Genomic DNA, 23,797 nt, shown 5'->3' with positions numbered 1-23,797 from the left:
CCTTCCATTGTCTGCTCAGACGCCCGACATAGACGATACACGACATAGACAGGCTGCAGTAAGTTCTCTGCCACGACTGTCACGGCTGGCAGCTCACTGGCATCGGTGTTGTGCTTGACTAGGTCCGATTGCATTCATCTATAAATTGACTGTCTAGACGGCGACCTGTCTTGCCCGACTCCTATATTCTACCAGCACTCGATACTTAGCTGAAAACGCTCTTTAATTTTCTTCTACCGCGGCCAGGACTATAATGAGTCATCGCTCGGTGACGGCCCACCCGAACGGCCTGGACGGGCTCGACGACCATGTCATCAAACCCACCAACATCGATTCTGCGACGTACTACGGAGACAATGAATTTCACACTGGTACCCGTGCTCGGACGTTCAGTCATGTACGTGTCCGCTCTTGCCTGCCATTCTCATTCCTTTGACCCACATTTCGCAGTCTCAAGTGGATGCACACCAGCCCAAGCGTCCCCCTGCGTTCCAGGAAGACTGGCATATGCGCCGGCGGAGGATGTCGCACGATGAGAAGCCGACAGCACCCCGCAAGTTCTTGATCGACGTTGAGGAGACTATCCGGGTCATTCTGGAGCAGGAAGACACAGACGGTGACTTCCAAATCAGCATCACCGATGCTGGACCCAAGCTGATGGCTCTGGGGACTGCGACGAGTAATGGGTACAAGAGCTTTGATATCCGAGTACGTATGACAATAATGGAGACTCTAATAGTACTGGGACTGATGACGGCTGCACAGGGCACGTACATGCTCTCCAACTTGCTGCAGGAGCTCGCACTGGCACGGGACCACAACCGGAAGCGCATCGTGCTCGACGAAGCCCGCCTAACCGAGAATCCTGTCGATCGTCTCTCGCGCATGATCAAGAACTCCTTCTGGCATTCCCTGACCCGGCGCATCGACGGCGACGGTCTCGAAATCATCTGCGCGGACCCCAAGAACCGGACGGGGCGCATACAGCCACGTATCTACGTCCCGCACGGTGAGCCGGCCATGGCGGAGTATTACAGGCAGGTGGCCAGGGACAAGCCCCATTTGAACCTGGACGTGCAGGTGCTCCCGCCGAAGCCGGATGATCCTGTGTTTGTGAAGAGTTTGAACCCGAAACCGGGTATTCTGGCCTTGGCGATGAACGAGGTGGATGATGGGAAGGGTGGGAAGACGTTGAAGGGGATTCCGTTCGTTGTGCCTGGAGCTAGGTTCAATGAGGTGAGTGGCTCTCTCGTGATCTGGCGCACTGAAGGTGTTCACGAGTACGCAGTTATATAATTGGGATTCTTACTTCATCAGCTTGGGCTTGCTGGTGGACGGCTATGTCAACATGGCCAAGGGCATGGTCGATCACTTCATCTTTGAGATCAGGCACTACAACAAGATCCTGAATGGTAGCCGCTCCTACTACCTGTGCCGGACCCAGCCTCCTTTCCTTACCGACATGGCCCTCCAGATCTACAACCAGCTCGACCGCTCAGATATGGAATCCAACCGCCAGTGGCTTAAGCGCGCGATCCGTGCCGCTATCAAGGAGTACCACACCATCTGGGTCGCCGAGCCCCGCATGGACCCTAAGACGGGGCTGAGTCGCTATCGGCCTGACGGGCTGGGCATCCCGCCCGAAACCGAGGCCACGCACTTCACGCACATCCTCGAGCCGTACGCACGCAAGCACGGGCTGTCCGTGCTCGAGTTCAGCGAGAAGTACAATGACGGCGTGCTGAAGGAACCGGAGCTGGACGAGTACTTCCTGCACGACCGCGCCGTGCGCGAGTCCGGGCACGACACGACGTACCGCTTCGAGAAGCGCTGCGCGAACCTCGGCACCATCGACCTCCAGACACTGCTGTACAAGTACGAGGTGGACATTGGCACGGCGATCCGGGAGGTGTTCGACGACGAGCTGGACATGGAGGAGGACTTTGATCTGGCGCCGTGGCCGGTCACGCCGGAGAATTATCGGAACCCGCATCGGGAAAGATCGACGAGTCGCCCGCAGCGGAGCCAGGAGTGGTTCGAGAGGGCGGAGTGGAGGCGGGGGATCATTGATAAGTATTTGTGGAACGAGAGTAAGGGCATGTACTTCGATTACGATACGGTCCAGGAGAAGCAGAGCTTGTATGAGAGCGTTACAGCGCTCTGGGCGTTGTGGGCAGGCTGTGCTAGTGAGGAGCAGGCCTGGAAGCTTGTGTAAGTGTTTCCCTGTGTTCTTCAACGCATATGCAGCGCGATACTGATGTGGATGCAGAACGGAATCATTAAAGAAGTTTGAGGTCCTCGGTGGCCTCGTTTCCGGTACTGAAGAGTCTCGGGGAAAGATCTCTTTGGATCGCCCTAACCGACAATGGGATTACCCGTAAGCTTGATCCACCGCATTTAATATTCATTGATAGCTGACTTGCGTCGTTCCAGTTATGCGTGGCCCCCGCATCAAATCATGGCCTGGGTTGGTCTGGAGCGATATGGATACCTGGATGAGGCACAACGTCTTGCATACAGATTCCTCTACATGTAAGTGGTTACTGTAGGTGTTATCTACAACAAAGTCTGAGCTTACGGTTATAGGATGACCACCGCTTTCGTCGACTTCAACGGAGTTGTACCAGAGAAGGTGAGTTGAATTGACTTACCATTGCCTGCGATCGCTAATGTCTTGGGTGTAGTTTGATGCTGTCAAGCTCTCCCACCTGGTGGATGCGGAATACGGAAACCAGGGCATCGACTTCAAGATGGTTCCACGAGAAGGGTTCGGCTGGATGAATGGTACGCGCATTGAATGTAACTCTCACTTACGATTCACGGTGCTCATGTTTTCTTGTAGCTGCGTACCAAGTTGGTCTGTCATTCCTGACGACACACATGAGGCGCGCGGTTGCGGCCTGCACAAGCCCTGAAATATTCTTCAGAGGTGCCGGCGGCGCAGTTGGACCAGATTCCGCCGTAGGCATGCAGTCCAACGCTCAGCAAGATCCACTTGGCCTCGCGATGGAGAGCCTTAATTTATCCTCCCCAAACCCTTAAAGCACGGCTTTGAGACGACTATCGCCATCTTGGATCCTACTCTAATCAAGTGCCGCTAATTTCCTGGTGACATATAGTGCGTTCCAAGGCTCGATTGAAGCTTGTGTATAGATTCCTTTCCTGCAATTCCTGATTCTTAGATGTATTAAACTTCCATGACGCGTATGATCCAGCATTGTTCTTTTAGTTAGCCCAGTCCTGCTCCTCAATGTACATCCATTATCATCGTGGTCTCCCTCTCAAGTCTAAGCATCTTTAATACATTCCGTACCCGCCAGTCTATTCCAATGCTTGTTCGTCCAGCATACAGTGCAGCATTCCATCGCAACTGTTATATGACGTCCGTCCTAAATGCGTCCCTCCTGGCCTCCGCAATGACGAATTCTTCGCATTCCTTGCGGCTCTTCTTCACGTTTACCAGTGCCAAGAAAATAGTACTCAGCGTACCGCTGCGAACACTAAGTCAGCGGTAGAGAAGGCAGTAATGGGACACCTACAGGCCAAACAGGAAAGCAAAGGGCATGTTGTCGTTGTCATTAGAAGCAGTGATGATAGCCGACGATACGAAAGGCCCAATGAACGCTGATGTCTTGCCCACCTAGCAAGCGTTGTGAAGAAGAGTTGGGAAGCCTGATCATGAAACATACCACGGAAAACAAGGAGAAGAATAGGAACATTTGCGGAAGGGGGGATACTTCGCTGATCATGGTCTGGCTGTACGCATACCATGGACAAACCATGAGACCGTAGAAGACCTGGTAGGCCCTGATGGCGAGGATAGAGGTCATATATCCGCAGCTGTAACAATGGTACGCACCATATCTCCCAAACATGCTTGAAACCAAATTTATCGGTATGGACACCAATGAGGCCCCATATCGTCAAAATCTACAGGAGGGTAAGCCTAGTAGGGTCTACGACTACTTTCTAGACTCACGATTATCCAGAAGACGTTGAATGAAAGCATCTGCGCGACGTTAGCCACGGGATGGCAAGTTGTAGTGGAGACGCACTGCTTTTGTCGATATTTCGAATTGTTTCTGCACCAGCCAGAAGAAACTACGAAATGAAATATGAAGTACTCAGTTTCTGACGTACTTTAAAGCGGGGAAACATAACTGACTATATCCCTAAACCCTGGGCTACCAGACCCACGATGAGCAAGTAAGTCAGCTGGAGCGTGGAGTATGACACGACGCTGTGCTCCCGTCAGACATTTGATCTAGATTCCTTCAGGACGCACGGACCTGTTCTGCAAGGTGCCGATAACAGTCCTAGAGATATATTGTAGATCATATGAGGAATGTCATTCGTGACGACTCACACTGTAGTATTCAGAACATCTCCCCTTATGTGGTGGGTTAGTATGGGGATGCTGGAGGACACCGATTTCACAAACATGAGGAAGTAAAATATCAAATACAGGAACGTCTGTTTGAGCCGCATGCACTCCCGCAAAGCGATCCAGGTTTGCTTGAATCCTACAGTGAGGAGAGACGTTCCCGGAGGGAGTGCTAGTCCCGGCCGTCTCTGTTCGGACAGGAACCAGGGGATTGCGCAGAGGACTACGGTAAGCTGATTATTACAGGTTCCTTGTTCAAGAGAACGGATTACCTACGCCAGACTCCGCCAGAGAAGGCAATCAGGACACTGAATGCTCTCGTATTATTTTCCGTGCTTTCGTCGGATTCGAGTCCCTTTAATATCCCAACCATGATAGCGAGGATGAGGACTTCTCCGGCCGAGCAGACAGCGAAAGCCACGTTTGAAACGCGATTGCGAGCGATTGACTCAAAATTAGCATGTTCGTCCTCCCTGCAATACAACTGACGACCGGTTATAACTCAGGGGAATATGAAACTTACGACTTCTTATCGTCTACAACTTGAAGGGCTGACTCTTTGACTTCGGGCAGATTACGGGCCAGCCCAGGGAAGGCGGCAGTCCAAAACGTGAGAGTCATCTGACAATCTCAGCTCACCCGTGATTCACTATGTCGATAATGCTTCATACCTGGTATGTTATCACTGCAACACCCGGCTCACGCAGTTATTCCGTAGTTTCTCAGTTAAATAACCAGCCACTTACAGCCAAGAACATAAAGAGCCGTGCCTGCTCTCCATTTTGACGGGTCTTCGACTCCCAGCCAAGCGAAAGACACTGCGACAGCCACTATCGTCCAGAATATAAGGATATTAGGTCTAGATCGGCATTGGTATAAATCTTTGAGCAGCAAATAAATAGACATGGTGAGCAGACGTCCCTCCAGCGGCCGTAGTCAGCCCAGGCGCCTATGGAAATGATCAAAACTGCTTGGATTGCGAAGCTTATACCGTTCGTTAATAGGACGATTGAGTTGACTGAGAAGGGTTTGGCCTGTTAATCGCTGCAACGGCAAAGGAGGAACCAGTCCTAACTATCTCGAGTCTTTCCAAGGAAGGGGAGCACGCATCCCGAGTCAGCCCCGCACGCAGACGTGAAGGGCGCTTCGTCTGGGTCGTACCCAGCAAGGTACAGTAAGTTTTGGAACTGGGAGGGGCCGAAATTGAAACCGGCAAGTCCATTATTGCCCTACGAGGATCAGAGTGAAGCGCAGAACGTTTTTCATTTGTCCGAGACATACGATATAGTATACATAGAAAGCCCAGAGTTCCGGGCGTCGAGTTATCCAGTGTTTAGAGCGGTCATCAAGAGACGAATGAGTGCTCGCGCTGTCGATAACCTCCGACGATTTCGCGCCCGCCTTCTCGTCCGTCTTCTCAAGTATTTGCTCAGCCATGAAGATGGATACAAAGAGGAAGAGAAACCGAACAAACCGCAGACAAATTTAGAATTACTACAGCGTCAAGCAAGCGTTCCGATAACGGTTTTGCCACTCCATCTCCACGTCGTTAAACGCGACACGGATCGGGATCAGACTGGTAGGCAACATCCAGTCAGATAATATGGATAAGCACAATAAATACCTAAATAAGTACTCGCTTACACATAAATATGTATAGTAAAATATTGTACCCATGACGAACAGGCGTACCCGGCAACACCCGGCTGGCATACCCATTGCACTCGACGTCGCAGACGACATTCACAGTGAACACGGATGTACCGTGCCTGGCCTGTTACGAGGCAGCTCGTAACGCGCAATGTCGGCGGTTGCGTTAAAGTCGTCCGACGAGTGAGTGTGTTCATACGGCTTTGCACAGCTTGGATTTATATTCTTCGTACACAGCGACTTGCGACCGAGGCAGAGGCCGCACCACAACCCCCCCTGCCAAAGAAAAAGAAGAGCGTGATTCGGAGGTTGCTCTTCTGGTCGGGGACGGCAACCGCGACATTTTACGTTGGAAGCGTCTTCGTCGCGTTCAAGGACGAGCGGTACTATGACTTCTTCTCGGACCACGTCCCTTTCGGTGCTTCGTTCATTCAGTATGCGGAAGACCATGACTGGGACACTCTAACGGTTCAAAACCTTGTGGACTCGGGGAAGAGGACCGTTGACAGCGTTCAGCGGAGAGTTACGGGGGCAGCGAAGGAGGCTGAACAGCGCGTGGAGAAAGCCAAGGACGCGGTGTCTGCTGACAAGGCCAAGGCTCTAATCCAATCAACTGCGACTGCTGGTTCCGAGCGTATCAAGGCTGTTACGGATTCTCTCAGAACGAACGTACGGAAGAGTGAAGAGAAGGTTGTCGAGGGCGGTCGCAGCGCCGCTGCTGCTGCCAAGCACCAAGCACTCCAGTTCTCTTCTGAGGTCGAGGACCTTGTCCGGAAGGCGGAAGCAGCACTTGCAGGCAAGCCGGTCGAGCCCTTGCCGCAGAGCACCATGTCACCCGGTCAGCATGGCATTGCCCCGCAGGAGAGTGCTTCGTCCGAAGCTGAGACTGACAAGAAAATCTACGAGGCTCCGCTCCCTGTGGGCTTTGAGCCTCCACCAGGTTTCTCAAGACCAGCCCCGCCCAAGAGGGCCGAACCCACGCGCCAGCCCGAGGCACCCCCCGCGCCCCCTCCCCTCCCCCTCGTTGCCCCCGCGGTTGCTGAGCTACAAGCCTCGGAGCCGATCATCACCCACCTCGCCTCTACCATCGACAATCTCGCCTCTTACCTGAATGCCAATCCCACTGCCGCTAACGAAGCGCGGGATGTTCTTGACAATGCCAAAATGGACCTGACGCAGCTCGTCAGTCATATGGAGAAAATCAAAGAACAGGAGCGTTCACAACTGGAGGCGAAGCTGGATGAACAAACTCGGGAGTATTCTCTGAAGCTTCTGGAGATGGAGATGGAGGCGCAGGATAAGCTTGACAACCAGGAGCAGGGCTTCAAGCAATGGTTCGAGCAGGAGCGGCAGAAATTCGTCAAGGCGTACCGGGAGAAGCTTGAGAAGGAGCTGCAAACCCAGAGCGAGCTGATCAATGAACGGTGAGTACCTGTTTCAGTCTTCGATTTATTGACGTTTTCATGGGCTTTCATAATTAGTCTCAAGGAGGAAGTCATCGCTCAGGGTATCGAACTTCAGCGTCGCTGGATTCGTGAAATCAAGGTTCGCGTCGAACAGGAACGCGGGGGACGACTCGCCAAGCTTGATACCCTTGCAGCCAACCTTAAGCAGCTAGAACGGGTTGCTCTCGACAACACCGCGTACCTTGACGAGAACTTGCGCGTGCATGCTTTGTGGTCCGCTCTCCGTGCGGTCAACCATGTCTTGGAATCACCCGTCAGGAAACCATTCAGGGAGGAGCTGCGGGTCCTTAGACATGTTGCAGCTGCGAAGGAAGACGACGTGATTGCCACTGCCCTAGACACTATCGAACGGACAGATGTTCCTGACATTGGTGTTGAGCCGCTCCCGGACCTGGTGACATGGTTCACGACATCCGTCGCTCCCCGTGTTACTTCGGTAGCGCTCGTACCAGATGAGGGCACACCAGGGTTGCTCCCCCACCTGGCATCGCATTTTTTGTCCACGTTCACATTCCGGAGACAAGGCTTTGCGCAGGGCAACGATGTCCTCAGTACCCTGGCTAGAGCGGAATACTACTTGAACGAGAAGGACCTGGATAGCGCGGCAAGGGAACTTAACCAGCTCAAGGGGACACCGAAAATGTTGGTGCAGGACTGGCTCGAGGCGGCTCGACGAAGACTAGAGGTGCAACAGGCTTTGGAGGTACGTCTGCGTTTGTTTGCTTCTGCTTGCCAAACACTTAAATGCATTGCAAATCGCATCAGGTTGCGCAGGCGGAGGCGACGCTGGCTTCGCTGTTCGTTGTCTAATTGTTCCATCATAAATAGACCGACAATGGACGTTAATGCCAAATGATGCCAAAAAACCTATAAATACAGCGAACAGGTGAAAGCAGGAAAATGGGGTAGAATATCATCCACAGCCGGCAGCGGCGTCGCCCTAGCTAGCGGGATATGGGCGTCCCGCTTGTTGGTGTACCGTTCACAGCTGCCGCTGCTAGAGCACATTCACACACTACTTGCGCTCTTCTCACCACTGTCTGCACGTTTTCTGTTTGCTTGCCACCAGGTGTCATCGGACCGCGATTCACTTTGACCAAGCCAGGGAAGATGGTCGCACCGACACGGTCCGGCTGCCCGCTTTCGCTCTTCAAGCATCTCTTAATGAGTTCAATTTGTCGAGGGTAGAGCGGGCTGCCAATCTCAGGGACGAAGGAGCGGTAGAATGCGTCCACCGTCCCTCCGGCGCTCGAGTTTGAGCCGTGCAGCATCCTGGAGAATTGGTAGCCCGCTTCGAGGACGGGTAAGAATGCCGCTGTAAGCGAGGGATTTGTGCACAGCAACTCTGCGAGGGTGGGCATCTGCTCGCTGAAAATGTTGAGAAGCATTTGAGGTGAACAGGCTTCAACCGCTGCAGAGAACGTTTGGCGGCGCCATACGCTGGCAACCGTTGGGTCCTCTGGGCAACACATTAGAGCATAGTACCATGCACAACGTTTGAACTCACTGGCGAAAAGGTGTTCATGGATGCGAGTTAGCTGGATGTTGGCTTCACTTGAATCTGTTACGATGAGGCAATTTATTATGCCTTCTGAGATCGCCTCCGACATGACATGCCGTAATAGGTTTTGCACTTGCATGGGCGTAGCTGAGGCAGTCGCAGGAGGTGCTTCGCCTTGGGACAAGTCGGACAGTATGAGATCGCGGATTTGGTCTATGGGTGCTGGAGGCGCCCGGACGATATCCGCAGCCCAGCGGTTGATGAGTCGCTCCAGTTTCGACGCGGAGTTCTAAGGCAGCACCATGAAGTACTTAGGGTGACGACAGGAACATGCAATAAATATACCTTGATTGAGAAGTCGTCAACAGAGCTTCCTCCTTGTCGCGTCCTAGTAGCAGGATCTTGCCCAAGATTACTGCTCCCTTCTAGAGTAGCAATGCGTGCTCGTAGCAGTGCAACCTGTTTTTCTTGCTCTTCCAGCTGCCGCCTCTGCTCCTCGACCTTCTCGTGAGCTATACGCTGTGTCGCTACTAGTCAGTGTTCCCGGTCGGTGTGTCGATGAAGATCAGCTTACGAAGTTAGTCAAAGCATAGCGGTACTGCTCGCCCGAGACCACGTCGTGTTGCATCTGGTGTTGCGGGTGTCCAAATTCCATGGCTCCCCAAGCCCAAATCGTGCAGAGCTTGAGAAGGTGAGCAACAAGGGTCAGATGAGTTTCGCTAGCACAGGTTCCTATCGAGGGTCATCACCGAGCGAGGCAGTATAGCGCCCAGTTACCGCCGTAAGCAATTTGGCCGTTGGCAGGAACGTGTATTCATATGACGGGACGTCGTGCATGACGGATCATGATCACAGTTGAGATAATGAGGAGAGCTGCAACACGCAGCCCCCACAGGAGAACCGCAAATGCATATGTTGGCAACTTTCTGTCATAGTTAGCAGCGACGCCGACCAGCTCAATTTGCGTCAACGGAGATCGCGTGAGAATACGCTTTTAGCATCTCATCGAACGGAACAGTCCAGAAGAAGAGGAAACGGAGTGGAACACCAAGACCAATAGCAGAGACTGGACAACTAAACTAGGAGCCGTAATACCACTGATAGATGGGCAAATCGAAATCGATAGCAAAAGGACGTCTGAGATATTGGGATAGATGCAGTTTGAGCGAACTTGTGGAGTCAGGAGTCAGCAGAACATCGAAGAAAGATGGAGTAAAAGGCACTACGCTAGCCATTGAGGTTATATTCACATTGCGGCGAGAGTCCTGAGACTGTGAAGATAACGAGAAAAGGATATTTCCAACATAAAGGTGACCAGCGGTCGGGTAAAGTAAGGACAGGTATCGAGCTTCACAAGAGGAGTCAGTAAAAAGAGATGATTGTAGGACCCACTACGCACCGCTAAATTTGTACAATGTTCAGTAGTCTTCTTACATTCTATGTCGAGGGGCGTGTCCTTCAAGGCCACAGAATGTTCTCTTCGTCCGCCCCGTAACTAGTCATCATCGATATCAGGTATTTCCGGTGCATCATGGAGGACGTTCGCCGCAGCCACAGGTTTAGTCTCCAACATGCTAACGATATCCTCGATATCAGTGCCAGTGCCAATAGGCGCTTTCGTATTGGCGGGGACATCTTCGTGGTCAGATGAAACAGGTTCGTCGGGTTCATGGTGCGATATCTCTGCGGCAGGAGCAGCTGGCTCACGTACATCTTCGACCTCGGGCTCGTGTTCGCTAGCGACATGCTCTTCGGGAGCTGGACCCTCGTCCGCAGAAGCCGGTGGTTCTGATTCGTCAACAGTAGCCACTACATCGCCAGCATCAATATCTTCATTGACCCGGGCGATCTGGTTCGGCATCACTTCCTTCGCAAGCTGCTCGGCCTCCTCTTGGGGCTCTGCGACTCCAGGTTCAACCACAGGATCAGCCTCGTGAACCTGTTCAGCAGCGTCTAGTGCGGGCTGTTCAGTCTCGTCGACATGGGTGTCATCCGTAGCATCGTTCGACTCCTCCTGACGTTCAACCCCAGTAGCCTCGACATGTTCGGGAGCTGGAGCTTCGGTTGCAACATCCTCGTCAGGAAGTTGGTCCTGGTGAGACTGCTCCTCATGCTCCTCAGCCGCTTCGTGGTTTATTTCAACGAGTTCTTCAGCTGCGGTAGAACCAGAGAGATCCTGATGATCTTCGACTTGATCCCCATTCTGGGGATTCTCGACCGCAGCTTGCTCTGCAACCACGGCCGCTGTAGCTGTAGCTGCAGTTGCAGCCGCAGTTGCCTCGCCAGCAGCCTTCTCCTTCTTCGCCTTCTCCCTTGCAGGAGCAAGTCCAACCCTCATCTTCGTAGCACCTCTGGGAGCCGGTGCAGCACCTCTTGCAGGAGCCGCTGCCTTCCTAGGCGGGCTCGTGACAGTAGCCGCAGCAGCCCTAGCCTTCGCAACTGAAGACGCAGTAGGTTTGCTCAGCCTATCTGCAGCAGCACTTGCTGACGCAGCCTTCTTGGTAGGCGGAGACTTGGGTATATCCGAAGCGCTCTTTGCTTTGGCCAGAGATGCAGCGGTGGGCGCGTATAACCCGGAGCTGGCTGAGGGCGTCTTCGGCCGGGTGCTCGGAGGCGCGGAAGGAGTCTTCGGACGCGCATTATTTCCTGTGCGGGATGGAGTACGCGGAGGCCTCGCAGTCGCAGAGGAGCCGGTGTGCTGCGGCTGGAGAGGACGATGGGACGATGGAGGGGGAGAGCGTACTGATGTCCGGGGAGGGGCCTTCGTGGCAGTAGCTGCTGGTTTGGCCTCTGGCGCTTTATTAGACTTGACTGGAGTCCTCGAGGTGGATGGCGCAGTGCTCGGTCTACCGCTGGTAGCCGGCTTCTTCTCCGCTGGCTTAGCAGCAGGTGCAGTAGTATTCTGTGGGGGCGACACCGGCAAGGGGACAGATGGCGGAGATCCGTTGAGAATTTCTGGACTCTTGGGGGGCGAACGCACCGCGTTCACTGATGCCGGTGGAGACGTTGACTCCTTAACAGTCGATTTCGGCGGCCATTCCCTCTTCTCCTTAATCTCAGCAATCGCCGAGTCGCCTGTGTTCTGCGACTGAACACTTGAACTCCTGGGTACAGCCGGCGCTACCGACTGGCGCTTTGTCTGCTGCTCAAAGCGCCCTATGAGATTAGCAACGCTCTGGCGCGGTCGCTCGTCCGGCAGCGGCCTGAGGTTGGTTCGTGGTGATGGACAGTAAACACAGGATGTCGAACAAAGGTAGAGAAGAAGAAACGTACATGCCCCAGTATTCCTAGTGTCAGATTCTTTTACTCGACGACTGAAAAGGCCAGAATACGGCTATGGACGACGAAGTGGACGTGTTGTGCTATAACCTGACTACTGGTAACTTGAATGATACAATATATCCGCGGCCGCTTTTGGTAATCACATCGGATACCCTATTATTTTACCGATTATTATTCACGATAAATCCTTAAAGCACGATTAAGTACATCCGAGTCGACGCGTAGAAGATTCTGTTGCACCCATGCGTCAGAAAAAGACATCGTGCAACACTGTGCATGAATCATATCTATGGGCCAGTCGCGGGCGTACATGATACTCATGCAAGGTCTGATTGCATGGCATGCTTCCATGCGTACTAAGTAGTAGTAGATGAAGTGCCACCTTACTCAGGCTTTATCCGTCTTATTCCTGTGCAGTCCTTCTCTATTCAAAAGTTGCCTTCACCTAGACGAGACTCATACCGAAGCTGTAGAGACTGAAGTAGAGACGTCTGGGGCAAATGCAAGGTTGCTAATCTCCGTACGGCTCTGTGGAATCTGCAGTTCCATGGAATCCGGCCCTCCAACGGTCGTACTCCCCACCATTGCCCCTCTTAGATTGAGGTAGAGCCTCGCTGACTGTTAACATCCGCTACATCAGAACACCAGCCGTGAGAAGTCACTGGATCTTACCATGATGGAATATGTGACCGTCATCCATCTAACGGTTCATAGCATGAGATTCAGGTACAGAGCCTCATATGAAGTAACGCACAAATAACCCATCGCGCTGATTGCTCGACTTGGGAATATTGCCGTCAGTGTTATCGTCAGTAATGCCGCGACTATGACGTCGCCCAGTGATCAGCCAGTGACAAACGACAGACAAAGCTAAGGTCAGTCTTACCAAATATTCTGCAGAAGATCCGCGTGAGTACTCTGTTAAGCCGACTTCTCAGTCCGTTACTCACATGAAGAAGTAAATGGTTCCATCTCGTACGAAAAGATACAGGATGGGCGCAAGCTTAGGGATGCTGGAGACGCTCAGGGATTGACCACTCAATCCCCTAGGGTACATGGCGTTGATAAAATTGACGAGCGTAAGCATGAAGTAGATGACTGAGGACGATGTTAATGTTTTACAGTTGTAGCTGTCTAGTGCACAACGCTGATGGCGGAGACTTACAGGTTACGGCCGCGACGAGGCTCCTATGAGGTGACGTTAGGCAATGTTATGACAACTGGATAACCCCCCTGCACATACCAGGAACCGAGTGCTAGCTTGAGCATCTCCGAATCAGACGATTGGTGCGAATATGAGCATCCCGGGAGACCAAGGGTGTTGGGTCCCAGGGGCAGTGGTTTCAGAGTTAGGACCGCAGAAACAATGTTCATCTGTGAGGTCGGTCAAACATCCCCCCGAGTGCTTGGAGACGCAGGGCGTACCGTTGTTTCCGCTGCAAAGTCGGGTGAAAGGCCTGAGTATCGGTTTTGAATTACAGATGGGCGTCGCCTTACCTAGATAAAGCATGATAACTAGAATAATCGCTATAGACGGCAGACATTGATATCAGAAATAAGCTTGGCGCAGGAAAGCTTCATGCGCCACACCTTTCCGATTACCGTGGTATAACGCACATAGGCGTATTACCAGCAATGCCTCTGCAAAAATGCTGGTCAACACAGGCCCGGCGCTGTAGAGAAGTATGAGAAATGCAGGACAGAGTGGTACACGGATGAATCGCACAAGAACCAGTAGAATCGCCAGTGTTTGCATCTACAATGCGAGAACAGGGTCAGCAAGACATTCTCCTACACATGATAACCAACGAAACAGACACCTGTGATTGGTGGCGAGAATGAGATCAGCCACAGCAAAGGAAGTGCGATTCAACTTACTGCTGCTGGTGCGTTCATATTCGTGTTCACTGAGCGTACGTGACAGCGGTTAAGTAAGGTTTATCCACCCAACATCAGTCCGGACACACCTGTTAAATACAGACTGGATGGTAAATAAGAATACCAGTCAGCGACAGACAGCAAGCGCGGCGTCATTCACATACATCATATTAGCCAGCGTGAAATATCGTACTATAAGATACAAAACTTTCGGTATTGTCCATTGAGACCTATGAGAAAGAACATCAATGATGAAGTCAGAAATCGGCGTCAGGAACAGGACCGACCTCCACGTATAATTGATCTACCTTGCAATGAGCGAGAGACATATGACAGAAAATGCTTTCATGCGCACCTCTTGATCCATTGTTATTATAATATCATACACAAGCCATGCCGTGGCAGCAGCTGCGATATACAACCGTCAGGGTGATTATTTTGGAATACATTCAGAGACGTATAATGTACCTGAACATAAATTAACCATGAAGTTGTCCCCTACCAACTGCACATAAGCCGCAACCTGGGACTCTACCGAAGATGTCATAGGAAGAGAAGGCTGAGAAGGACCGGGGATCAAGAAGGGGAGGAAGCGCTCAGCGACCTGTGGACGCTGCACTGATCCTTATAGCAGAACGCCGCAGAAAACGCCGCGGCGTGTCGCTCCGGAGGACAGCAGGAATATAAACTCAAGATGCAGGTGCTGCCAGCATAAGAGATATCGGGTCGAGGAACACACCGAGCAACAGTGGCGGTATCAGGATGTGCCTGGCTCAATACTGATATAAGGTTTATAGATAAGGTTAAGTGCGCGGTGTAGCTGTCCACGGGGTAGATAGGAAGGTGCTGAAGCCTTGAAGAACATGAAGAGCTGTCTATATGATACCAGACTCAGTCGTGCACTCTGGATATCACAACTCCGGAGCGCAGAAGGCGAGGATATCCCGTCGCAAAGCATTGAGCGTAGACATAGGACACAGAACCTAGCATTGAGTAGGAGTTGCCTTCCGGAGACATCATGATGAGGACATCATACGGGGATAAAACCAAAAATTTACATGCCCATCGCCACGGGCGGCACTTCAGCGTACGTCAACTGAGAACAAATGCTTCCGCACGGCACTTCGAGCAGCTTACGACTGCAGCCAACTTCGCACAATGCTCTCCAGCTCCTGTTGATGGTTGAACCAGAAATGCGTCGCTCCTTCCACCCGTTCAATTCTCAGAGCAACAGCCCGCCGCTCATGCATGAGCGTCTGTGCCCATGCATCATACTTGCCGATACCAGTAAACTCGTCTCTAGTACCGTAGACAATAAGAACGTCCGCGGCGGGGTCCTGCACGAGTGTTGCTAATGCTTTGGTGTATGTCCCCGTCCTGAAGGCTGTGAGCCAGCCTCTCGGCCCGAGCGGATACGAGAGAATGAGGTGGTGTGTCTTGATGGGTGGAGGAAGCACAGGGTGCAGGGATGCGATGAGAGAACCGTGTGAATACCCCTGTAGACGAACAGGGCCGTGCTGAATATACTAACGTCGTACCAGCTTCAGACTCACGGCGATCAGCACATGTTCTACATTGGGCGACCTCCCTGTCAACCACTGCACAAGGTCCTTCAGGTCCTGGGCCTCGCTGGCGCCGGTGAGAGACGGCCACCCTGAGGATTTGCCCACCCCCCGAGAGTTGTATCTCACCACGCAGTACCCAGCTCTGAGGAAGACTCTCTGCAGACACATCAAGGTCCTGCGATTTAGACGCAGCCCACAGAACGACACTTAGATATCACGAAGACGGGAAACGCGACGAACGCACGGGTCTTCCTTCCTTCCGCCGAGCCAGGACCAAGGATGGAGACATACAGCTAACTTGGTAGGGCCAGCTTCACCTTCAGAGGGAAAAATGATGTCGACTTCCAGGGAGAGCCGAGAGGGAAGCTCTATGAGCTTGTTTTTCCATGGCTCCAACCGAGCAGAGTCCATCAGGTTACAAGTGAGTAGGGCTGCCTCGGACCTTGGTGGCGAGAGCAAACGCAGCGTGAGAGTTCCAAGAGACTGTGGGAGACTAGAAAGGTAAAGCATATATCTCGAAATTGTGGCAATTGTGGCCGAGTCGTGGAAGCTCTATCGGATCCACTTCTGTCCTCTTCTCCATAGTCATGAATTCTGCATCCGGATTGATAATCCATCTAACGTCTAACACAGCGTCTTGAAAACAAAATACCTCACTGTGAAAATTAAATTGACGAGGCACCCAAGCAAATATTATTCAGCTGATCACACCGAGTCTTGCCTAGGATCGCGTAGCACCCATCCATGCCAACAATACTTCTCTCATTCTGCGACAAGGAGGATCACAAGTTTTATACCCGCGGGAAGCACCAGGGTGGTATAGCCTGGGGCTTAAATTATTGGCACTAGCTGTCCATACTCGCTCCCCGGCTGGGTAGTTTACGCTCAACGCCGTGCCGGACAGGGAGGTACGGCGGCGAGCCAGACTGGGTGAGCAGCTCATAGAATTTGATCATCATACTTATTGATGATAGCAGTAGGTTTGAATGATCATTCATCGGTAGCCTTGAAACCGCCATAAGCGACATCACTTGAGAGGTGGTGCCCAATGGATGCGAAGTACGGCTATGAAGATGAAGACCCCACAACTATTACATGCTAATCAAGAAGTATCTCTGCTGCTCCGATTGGCTGTCTGCACCTATCCTCAGCGTACTACTACCCTCTGAATGGTGAGACTACCAGTTTATGTACACTGACTGTCCGTGTCGACACGCCTCCGCTCGCTTATACGTGTTGGGACAAAGGAGCCTCAGTATCTTAGACGGCGGGCCAATGCCGACCCGCGACATCCCGTTTGAGACGGGCTCGGGCTCTGCGTGGCTCTGGTAGTCTCAGCGGCACGATGCCCATATCATCCCGTCGAAGGTGGCTACTTTTATTTATGTTATCATCGCTACGGCCGTTCTGCTCTACGATGCCTTTCTATCAGCCCCAGAATCTTCCACAAACAAGCACGACGAAGACCTGACCGATGTTCAAGGTACATACCGTTCGCTCTGCAGCAGGTCTTCGGCCTTTCGTACTGGGTGGGACAAGACGGATGAGCGTTCGACCACCTGATACGAATGGTACTGAGACTCCAGGCGGGGGATCTGCACGTGCGTAGACCCTTCCTGCTCTGACTTGCCGACATCCTGATGTATGTATGAAGCCCGGAAGAAGGTCACAATAGACTTTAAACAAGATGCGCCATGCGGGTACACCTATAGCGATAGTCACCGCCTATGATTTCCCCACGGGCCGGGCCTGCGATTTGTACGGGGCGGATATGACGTTATGCGGGGACTCCCTGGGTCAAGTGTGCTTGGGCTACGACTCGACCACTCGACTGACGATGGACGAGATGGTGCACCACTGTCGCGCAGTCTCGCGCGGCAGCAAAAATCCGTTCTTGATCGCAGACATGCCTTTCGGCGCCTACTACACCTCCCCCGAAGACGCGTTGCGGAACGCCATCAGGCTGGTTCAGGACGGGGGTGCGGAAGGCGTCAAAATGGAGGGCGGGGAAGAGCTCGCGCCTACAGTCCGCAAGCTGACCAGCGTCGGCATACCCGTCATTGTGCATATGGGTCTCACTCCCCAGCGCCACACTTCGCTCTCAGGATATCGCGTGCAGGGCAAGGACGCCCAATCCGCATTGTCCGTCCTCCGGACCGCTTTAACCCTTGAATCCGCCGGCGCATTCTCCATCCTCCTGGAGGCGATCCCGCATCTTCTCGCCACGCATATCACCAACAGGCTGTCCGTGCCCACGATTGGGATAGGTGCCGGACCCGGGACCAATGGACAGGTTCTCGTGTGGGATGACCTCATGGGGACGTGGCATGGGCATAAAGCCAAGTTCGCGCGACGCTTCGCGGACGGCCAAGCGGAAGAGAAGAAGGGGGTTACATGCTTCGTTATTGCGGTTAAGGAGCGAAGCTTCCCAGACTTGACGAGTGAGAGTTACGAGATGGCTCAGTCGGAATGGGAAAGGTTTCTAGAGGCCGAGAAGAGTTGATAGTGGTTTAGGTCCTCCACGCCGAGGGTCATCGACCTCCCTTTCAGCATTTGCGGTTACGATGAGTAGGCACGATACACTCCTCCCATTGGAAATAGAAAGTTAAGAATAGTGACATGGTGGCGCGAAATTATGTGGCTTTCCTGCCTTCCACTTCTTCCGACGTGATGCCTATTTGATTGCTGAGCATCATTTTCGCCGTTATGCACTGAAGCACCGTCTAATCGATGAATGCAGCCGAGAGCGAACAAATGACCACATTCCAAGCGAAAATCGTACACACCAATCCAATAAAGCTGCCCGCTGCCCATTCTCATCAGTAGTCATCTCGATCAACCCCATACACTCTCGCAGGTATATTTGGACTGCACAGTGGTCGGAAGGCGGTCAGACGGGCAGGTCCCACCATCTGCAGGATATCGCATAAAGTCCCAGGTTATGCATTTATGACCCCTTCCCCGAATGTGCTGCGTACTCATAGATTGTCCCCGTACAGCACTCTTCATATATAACATCCCACGCACAATCTAATCATTAGGAAGACAGGTCAGCAGTGCACCCAAGCTATTCAACACCGTTTGCTGATCACTCTTGCTCGCGTCCGTCTTCGAGCTCGCCTTGAAGACACTAACGCTCGCATAGCACCCGTCCGTGCCAACAACGCTGCTCTCGCTCGGCAACGACGAGGACCCGCACGTCTGCACATCCACGGGTAACCCCAGAACGCTGTACACCCTCGACAAAACGAACTTGAAATCCTCGGGACTCGCGCAGTCTGTCCCGGGTCCGGCTGCTGGGAAGTTCACGTTCAGCGCGGTGCCGGCAGGGAGGTACGGCGTCGCGCCGGACTGGACGAGCGCGCCGGCGAGCCGCAGGGAGGCTTGGGCGTAGATGTAGCTGTAGTCCCCGGGCGCGAGCTCCGTGTATGATCGTTCTGATCCGGTGGCCGCGCTGAAGGCTATTGATGGGATGCCCAGCTTCGCGCCTTCAGAGGCGGCCCCCACGGTGCCAGAGAACTGGGTGACTATCCCCAGATTGTCTAGGATGGCGTATAGGGATTGTATCAGCGTCATGGCGAAGAGAGTAGCTATACTTACTGCCGACATTGGGCCCCGTAAGGATGAGCGACGGCGGGCCACCGAGGTACGTGGAGGACAGGTTTTGCACGCCAAACTGGACTGCGTCCACCGGATGTGCGTTGACATACCATATATGATCTACGCAGTCCGAGTCATCACTCACTGATGCATATATGCACTTCAATGTCCAAGATTCAAGCTTACCGTCCGTGGCGTTATGTCCCTCTGCAGGAGACCCGGCGGGGATGCTGTCGAACTCCCCAGGCTCGTCGAGAGGCGTAGGCGTCACGGATGTGGACCCGGTGCCGGACTGATTCTCCGCTGGAGCGGACAAGAGGACCTATGTGAATCGGGAGCGTCAAGTCCTGTTCTTAACCTGGCATCGAAAAACAAAACAAAATCCTACATTGTACCCAGCGCTCTTGGCTTCAGCGTACAACGCCCGGATATTCGCCTCCGCCCCTGGTATAATAACATTACTCAACCGATATATCCCTTGAAGTACATCTACTCACATCCATCGTCATTGCTAAGCAGCAGACTAACTCCCGCCTGTCGACGAGCCGGAACCGCCGTCGCACCCACCGCCCACAGCGCGCACACGAGCAGAGAGCGAAGGACAGCCATGGTAGTGCGAGTCCCACCACCCTACGCAATCCCTCCCAGCTTTATACGTTACTCGTACTCACGCCTACCCCGCACCGGATAGTTTATCTGCCACTGCTTCCGGCAGCACATTGTCATGGCCAAGTAACGCAGCACTACGGTGACCGGAAGCACATGCTCGGAATCTCTGCGAAGGGGAGCGGGAGGAGGACGGCAACCACCGGCTGATAGACTAGCCAATCAGATGGGGCGTGCGCTTCCACGTTCTCAGTGCTTCGCGGGCCCGAGAGCGCCCTTTCGGAAACCGAGTCCAGCATGCGATGAACGTTCATCATTCCGCCCCAGATGGATGACGAATAAATATTACTCGCGAAATGTACAGTATACACAATTGCACAGAAGTTAGAACGAACATGAACGAAAGTGGGTGGTACTAGTACTATGTCCCGGGCTAGCGCCTCGCGAAACTAGTCCAAAAACGCCATCTCACTCAACCGCCGGCTTTCCGAATCCTCGATCCCCTTCATCTCCAACAATATGCTGCCACGAGAATGCATTGTCGGGTTCGCGGGCGCCCTCCGCAGGCCTACCCCGGGCCGCTTACTATCCGCATCGTCCACATACTCAGAGGGAGGGCGCGGGGCAGGGGCGGAAGCACCCCTGTGGCGCCCAGCGAAGCTGGACGGCGGGGGGTTGTACGAGGTCTTCGGTCGCTTCTCCCCGCCGTTGAGTGTCCGACGCAAGCTGGTGAAGGAACCTTTCTTGAGTGAAGGGCCTTCAGAGTCAGACGCAGAGCCAGATGGCTATCAAACAATCAATCAGAGCTCATTCAAACGAGACAGAGGATCGACAGCTCACCCGTCTCGAGAAGAGCGCGAAGGACTTGCGCTTCTCGGTCGAACTCGCCTCCGACGGCGCCGCGCTCACTGGCCTTGCAGTCACATGCGCGGGGGGCAGCGGAAGCGTCTTCGTCTTGCTCTCCCGCGCCCTCCCGCGCGCGACGCCGTGCTCGTCACACCCCGCGCGCATCTCCATCTCCGCGATCCGCTGCAGCGGCGTGAACGCCTCCTGCGGGTTGCCCAGGACCCCGTCGATGGGCCCGAGGGACGCCCGGCGGCGCATGTCCTGCAGCTCGACGTCCCGCGGCGACGCCGGCGACTGCACGCTCGACGAGTCGGACGCGGAGAGCGAGAGCGAGGGCACCTCCGAGTCGGTCGTGTTGCGCGTGCTCGTGCTGTTGCTCTTGATCAGGCCGGGGCGGGACGCTGTCGGGGAGAGCGGAGCAGAGGACGAAGGGACGTGGGGTGGGGGAGAGGGCAAGAGTTTTGGGGTGGCGTTTACGGGCGTGGCGGGGGAGGAGGAGATTTGGATGGGCGGAGGAGGGGGTCGCTTGGTGGGGTGCGGCGGGAGACGCGCGAATCGGTCGGAAAAGGAGCCGCTGGTTGTGGGCGAGGTAGGCGACGGCAAGGACTGGGAGTGCGGTTGTTGTGGTTGTGTAGTCGTGACAATCGAGGGAGAGGATACCGCCCGCTCCGTAAGCTTCTCCGACACAGGGCTGGCCGTCAGAGTCCGGCTCACGTCCTGCGCCTCATTCGTACTCGTGCCTGCAACGTCGTCCATCCTCGGCACCTCGCACTCGTCAGACGGGGGCACTGACCGTAGCTCCCGCTCGCGCGCCTCGTACTCCTCGCGCACGCGCATCGCGGCGGTCTTGCCGCCGCGCCCCGCCTCCTCGTCGCTCAGGGGCTTCACGTACGTCTTGCACTGGTCGCGCGCGGCCTCCTGCGCAGAGAGGTCGCGCGTGGGGAGCAGCCCACGCTCGCGGAGAGCTTTTTCGCGCAGCTCCTTGTTCGTAAATTCGTTCGGGAGGGGCGGGGAGCCGTGCTTGGAGAGGGAGGCGCTGTGCGCGGGGACTTGGGGGAGGGCACCGGAGACGCGGCGGCGTATCCTGGTCGTCATGCGCTTGATGATGCCGGTTTCCTCACTACGAGAGATATCAGCATGCTTGACCGCGATTTTTTGCAGCGGCTGCGTCTTTTCGTCGAAACCGCAGGCAAGACGGCGCATACAGCGACGCAAGACATATGTAACTGGGCAGATTCGCTCACCGTTCAGCTCCTGACAGATCTGGGTCTCTGCTCGCATTGCGCTTGGGTAGTTTACTAGAGATGGAGTTGTTAGCACGGCTAGGTGGCCTCAGGACTAGGAGCATTGTGGATGCAGAACGAAAATCAGAGACGCCTCCATTGCACTCTTTGACTGTTGTACAATACAAAATGCGCGGGCGCACTAACCTGGAGGACTGAAGAGCGGGTGACGCACTACCCGTCGCGGTTCCGCCGCTAGCGTCCGTCCTATGGATTCTCCCCCTCTCCCCGTCCGCTCTCCTATCAGCATCCGCATCCGAGACCGGTTCAGGGGGCAGGTCTTTCTTGCTGAGAGCTGGTTCCTGGGAGGTGCGGGAGCGACTGGCGCTGCGCGCGCGGAAGCCAAAACGTTTAGGGAAGCTGGAGGGCGGGGACGCGGCTACGGCGACGGTCGATGATCGGGCTCGATCGTGCTCTCTGGCCATTGCTGTCCGACTGGGGCAGTCTTAGGAGGGTATCGCGCACGGTGAGAAACGGAAAGCAGAAGAGGGTATATATGGCTGGGAAAGCAGCGGACGGGGATATAATTGGCGGTGCTTCCAGAGCGAGAGGAAATAGCGACGCTGTGGGAGAGAGGCAGGCGTTATATAGGAGCCGCATTGAGGGAAACAGGAACTTGGTTGGTAGCCAGGAGCCGCCATCAGGCAATGCACAAGCGGGCCAGCCAATCGAACCCGTGAGCCTTCTCGCCTATGTCACAAGACACCCTGCGCGAGTGCTTTTCCCTGCCTTCTCACGTTTCACCCCCCTTCCCCGACGTCGTCTGCCACAGCGGCGACGCTACTTCCCCGCCACGAACCGATCATTCAAATCCCAGCGGGGCAGCCAGCCACCTGCCACAACTTACGCTTTCCCCGCATCTCTGATCGCCATCAACGCCGGCGTCCGAGCCATACGCGCCCAGATTTACTACCGCCGATTGGTCTATCGGCCGCGGCTAGATCCCTGCTTTGCCCCGACATCCATGCACACCGCCGGGACCGATGCGCAGTGCTTGTCAATGCGCAGTACTGAGTATGCCGGAGACAGAGTTGCTCCTTATTCTCGAATCGTCCCGCCTGTAATCTCTCGGCCCAGGTACGACCTGCGCGTCTGCTTTATATACTGTCAGCCTGACTCTCCGTGATGCGGTCGACGCCCCAAATCGACAGTCATCTTTGGCTTGATATTGCGCTATTCAAGAGGCACTGGAGCGGTGGGCCCTCGCCCTGCTTTAACAACCCGTTGTCGGGGCCCAGCTGCAGACAACCACATGGATTTAGAGGATCCCATGTACACGCCCTGGGCTGAGGCTTCGAAACTTAATCGGGAGAAGCTTTGTGGGACCATTGTAGGTGCCGTATTCTCACCTGCATACTATACAGTCATTTGCATATGAAACCGAAAATCGGGTTTCCGTGAGCATTGTTTGTTCGAGCCAAATATACCCATATGCAGTAATGCGAGATGGCTTCTTGTGACTGTGTGACTCTGTAGACTGCAGCCCGCCCTCAGGCTGACAAACTGCATGTGCTGTGTAGTCTGTTGTAGACTCGATCTCGTAGCTCATCAAGGTAGATAGCAGGCTCTCCCTCAATTACTGATCGCACGAAGTTCATATCCTGCATGTCCAGAGTGCGCGGCCGGCCTCGAGGTCTAGCATTCGGGTTGATGACTGTGCCGTATTCCGTGTACTAGTAGAGTCGGAGAACTTCGAAGACTGTGCTTATGCTGCATCCCGCAAGCTCAGAAATCAC

At 54.1% G+C, this 23,797-nt stretch overlaps 10 protein-coding genes across 10 annotated transcripts; 3 read left to right on the top strand and 7 right to left on the bottom strand.

Moving 5' to 3' along the window:
* Window positions 1–46: 46 nt before the first annotated feature.
* GLOTRDRAFT_140399 (trehalase-domain-containing protein) lies at window positions 47–3,042 on the top strand (the record flags this gene model as incomplete). The annotated part of the gene is made up of 10 exons (XM_007870838.1): window positions 47–58; window positions 123–397; window positions 451–708; window positions 766–1,236; window positions 1,289–2,211; window positions 2,270–2,377; window positions 2,434–2,532; window positions 2,587–2,632; window positions 2,685–2,784; window positions 2,843–3,042. Exons 2-10 carry the CDS (start codon window positions 254–256, stop codon window positions 3,040–3,042), a joined length of 2,349 nt encoding a protein of 782 aa, XP_007869029.1. The 5' UTR covers window positions 47–58; window positions 123–253.
* On the bottom strand, window positions 1,513–5,852 carry GLOTRDRAFT_79936 (uncharacterized protein). The gene is made up of 22 exons (XM_007870837.1): window positions 5,666–5,852; window positions 5,460–5,613; window positions 5,306–5,402; window positions 5,131–5,243; window positions 5,056–5,069; window positions 4,908–5,005; window positions 4,661–4,857; window positions 4,442–4,607; window positions 4,367–4,390; window positions 4,290–4,316; window positions 4,166–4,240; window positions 4,056–4,101; window positions 3,980–4,009; window positions 3,860–3,930; window positions 3,690–3,807; window positions 3,540–3,640; window positions 2,843–3,491; window positions 2,685–2,784; window positions 2,587–2,632; window positions 2,434–2,532; window positions 2,270–2,377; window positions 1,513–2,211 (listed from the first exon to the last, which is right to left on the bottom strand). Exons 1-17 carry the CDS (start codon window positions 5,819–5,821, stop codon window positions 3,374–3,376), a joined length of 1,605 nt encoding a protein of 534 aa, XP_007869028.1. The 5' UTR covers window positions 5,822–5,852; the 3' UTR covers window positions 1,513–2,211; window positions 2,270–2,377; window positions 2,434–2,532; window positions 2,587–2,632; window positions 2,685–2,784; window positions 2,843–3,373.
* Window positions 5,853–6,088: 236 nt separating this feature from the next.
* On the top strand, window positions 6,089–9,105 carry GLOTRDRAFT_79932 (uncharacterized protein). The gene is made up of 5 exons (XM_007870836.1): window positions 6,089–6,217; window positions 6,272–7,458; window positions 7,516–8,203; window positions 8,266–8,959; window positions 9,008–9,105. The coding sequence occupies exons 1-4, from the start codon at window positions 6,143–6,145 to the stop codon at window positions 8,308–8,310; spliced, it is 1,995 nt and encodes a 664-aa protein (XP_007869027.1). The 5' UTR covers window positions 6,089–6,142; the 3' UTR covers window positions 8,311–8,959; window positions 9,008–9,105.
* On the bottom strand, window positions 8,445–9,736 carry GLOTRDRAFT_140395 (uncharacterized protein; the record flags this gene model as incomplete). Its single annotated transcript, XM_007870835.1, has 4 exons — window positions 9,576–9,736; window positions 9,347–9,520; window positions 9,008–9,290; window positions 8,445–8,959 (listed from the first exon to the last, which is right to left on the bottom strand). Exons 1-4 carry the CDS (start codon window positions 9,654–9,656, stop codon window positions 8,445–8,447), a joined length of 1,053 nt encoding a protein of 350 aa, XP_007869026.1. The 5' UTR covers window positions 9,657–9,736.
* Window positions 9,737–9,983: 247 nt separating this feature from the next.
* On the bottom strand, window positions 9,984–13,793 carry GLOTRDRAFT_140394 (uncharacterized protein; the record flags this gene model as incomplete). Its single annotated transcript, XM_007870834.1, has 12 exons — window positions 9,984–10,349; window positions 10,401–12,204; window positions 12,275–12,288; window positions 12,746–12,901; window positions 12,956–12,983; window positions 13,038–13,107; window positions 13,170–13,177; window positions 13,234–13,381; window positions 13,449–13,471; window positions 13,527–13,657; window positions 13,709–13,719; window positions 13,781–13,793. 11 exons carry the CDS (start codon window positions 13,791–13,793, stop codon window positions 10,497–10,499), a joined length of 2,310 nt encoding a protein of 769 aa, XP_007869025.1. The 3' UTR covers window positions 9,984–10,349; window positions 10,401–10,496.
* Window positions 13,794–15,133: 1,340 nt separating this feature from the next.
* GLOTRDRAFT_64509 (alpha/beta-hydrolase) lies at window positions 15,134–16,192 on the bottom strand. The gene is made up of 3 exons (XM_007870833.1): window positions 15,971–16,192; window positions 15,715–15,901; window positions 15,134–15,657 (listed from the first exon to the last, which is right to left on the bottom strand). Exons 1-3 carry the CDS (start codon window positions 16,135–16,137, stop codon window positions 15,295–15,297), a joined length of 717 nt encoding a protein of 238 aa, XP_007869024.1. The 5' UTR covers window positions 16,138–16,192; the 3' UTR covers window positions 15,134–15,294.
* A 1,221-nt stretch (window positions 16,193–17,413) lies between these two features.
* On the top strand, window positions 17,414–18,229 carry GLOTRDRAFT_107551 (ketopantoate hydroxymethyltransferase; the record flags this gene model as incomplete). The annotated part of the gene is made up of 1 exon (XM_007870832.1): window positions 17,414–18,229. One exon carries the CDS (start codon window positions 17,414–17,416, stop codon window positions 18,227–18,229), a length of 816 nt encoding a protein of 271 aa, XP_007869023.1.
* Window positions 18,230–18,638: 409 nt separating this feature from the next.
* On the bottom strand, window positions 18,639–19,935 carry GLOTRDRAFT_79925 (sure-like protein; the record flags this gene model as incomplete). Its single annotated transcript, XM_007870831.1, has 5 exons — window positions 18,639–19,268; window positions 19,327–19,446; window positions 19,513–19,648; window positions 19,715–19,770; window positions 19,824–19,935. 5 exons carry the CDS (start codon window positions 19,933–19,935, stop codon window positions 18,757–18,759), a joined length of 936 nt encoding a protein of 311 aa, XP_007869022.1. The 3' UTR covers window positions 18,639–18,756.
* A 325-nt stretch (window positions 19,936–20,260) lies between these two features.
* GLOTRDRAFT_140391 (uncharacterized protein) lies at window positions 20,261–22,602 on the bottom strand. The gene is made up of 4 exons (XM_007870830.1): window positions 22,209–22,602; window positions 22,023–22,076; window positions 20,773–21,898; window positions 20,261–20,717 (listed from the first exon to the last, which is right to left on the bottom strand). Exons 1-4 carry the CDS (start codon window positions 22,484–22,486, stop codon window positions 20,382–20,384), a joined length of 1,794 nt encoding a protein of 597 aa, XP_007869021.1. The 5' UTR covers window positions 22,487–22,602; the 3' UTR covers window positions 20,261–20,381.
* A 949-nt stretch (window positions 22,603–23,551) lies between these two features.
* On the bottom strand, window positions 23,552–23,725 carry GLOTRDRAFT_47015 (uncharacterized protein; the record flags this gene model as incomplete). The annotated part of the gene is made up of 1 exon (XM_007870528.1): window positions 23,552–23,725. A coding segment is annotated over one exon (174 nt), but the record flags the coding sequence as incomplete, so codon positions are not given.
* Between the last annotated feature and the right edge of the window lie 72 nt (window positions 23,726–23,797).

The sequence above is a fragment of the Gloeophyllum trabeum genome, assembly GCF_000344685.1.
Source record: "Gloeophyllum trabeum ATCC 11539 unplaced genomic scaffold GLOTRscaffold_00012, whole genome shotgun sequence".
Taxonomy (NCBI): domain Eukaryota; kingdom Fungi; phylum Basidiomycota; class Agaricomycetes; order Gloeophyllales; family Gloeophyllaceae; genus Gloeophyllum; species Gloeophyllum trabeum.
This window is presented reverse-complemented; position numbering and strand designations above follow the sequence as displayed.

What these genes read in the sequence shown, in the direction of transcription:
- GLOTRDRAFT_140391 (XM_007870830.1), bottom strand. Translation starts at nt 22,486, where the DNA reads ATGGCCAGAGAGCACGATCGAGCCCGATCATCGACCGTCGCCGTAGCC. An exon ending in CCCGCTCTTCAGTCCTCCAG is followed by an intron (nt 22,077 to 22,208) that starts GTTAGTGCGCCC and finishes CTCCATCTCTAG; the next exon opens with TAAACTACCCAAGCGCAATG. An exon ending in GATCTGTCAGGAGCTGAACG is followed by an intron (nt 21,899 to 22,022) that starts GTGAGCGAATCT and finishes TATCTCTCGTAG; the next exon opens with TGAGGAAACCGGCATCATCA.
- GLOTRDRAFT_64509 (XM_007870833.1), bottom strand. Translation starts at nt 16,137, where the DNA reads ATGGACTCTGCTCGGTTGGAGCCATGGAAAAACAAGCTCATAGAGCTT. An exon ending in GGCGGAAGGAAGGAAGACCC is followed by an intron (nt 15,902 to 15,970) that starts GTGCGTTCGTCG and finishes TCTAAATCGCAG; the next exon opens with GACCTTGATGTGTCTGCAGA. An exon ending in TAGAACATGTGCTGATCGCC is followed by an intron (nt 15,658 to 15,714) that starts GTGAGTCTGAAG and finishes GTTCGTCTACAG; the next exon opens with GGGTATTCACACGGTTCTCT.
- GLOTRDRAFT_79932 (XM_007870836.1), top strand. Translation starts at nt 6,143, where the DNA reads ATGTACCGTGCCTGGCCTGTTACGAGGCAGCTCGTAACGCGCAATGTC. An exon ending in GCGTTAAAGTCGTCCGACGA is followed by an intron (nt 6,218 to 6,271) that starts GTGAGTGTGTTC and finishes CTTCGTACACAG; the next exon opens with CGACTTGCGACCGAGGCAGA. An exon ending in AGCGAGCTGATCAATGAACG is followed by an intron (nt 7,459 to 7,515) that starts GTGAGTACCTGT and finishes TTTCATAATTAG; the next exon opens with TCTCAAGGAGGAAGTCATCG.
- GLOTRDRAFT_79936 (XM_007870837.1), bottom strand. Translation starts at nt 5,821, where the DNA reads ATGGCTGAGCAAATACTTGAGAAGACGGACGAGAAGGCGGGCGCGAAA. An exon ending in GTTGTAGACGATAAGAAGTC is followed by an intron (nt 4,858 to 4,907) that starts GTAAGTTTCATA and finishes GTTGTATTGCAG; the next exon opens with GGAGGACGAACATGCTAATT. An exon ending in ATCGGCACCTTGCAGAACAG is followed by an intron (nt 4,241 to 4,289) that starts GTCCGTGCGTCC and finishes ACGGGAGCACAG; the next exon opens with CGTCGTGTCATACTCCACGC.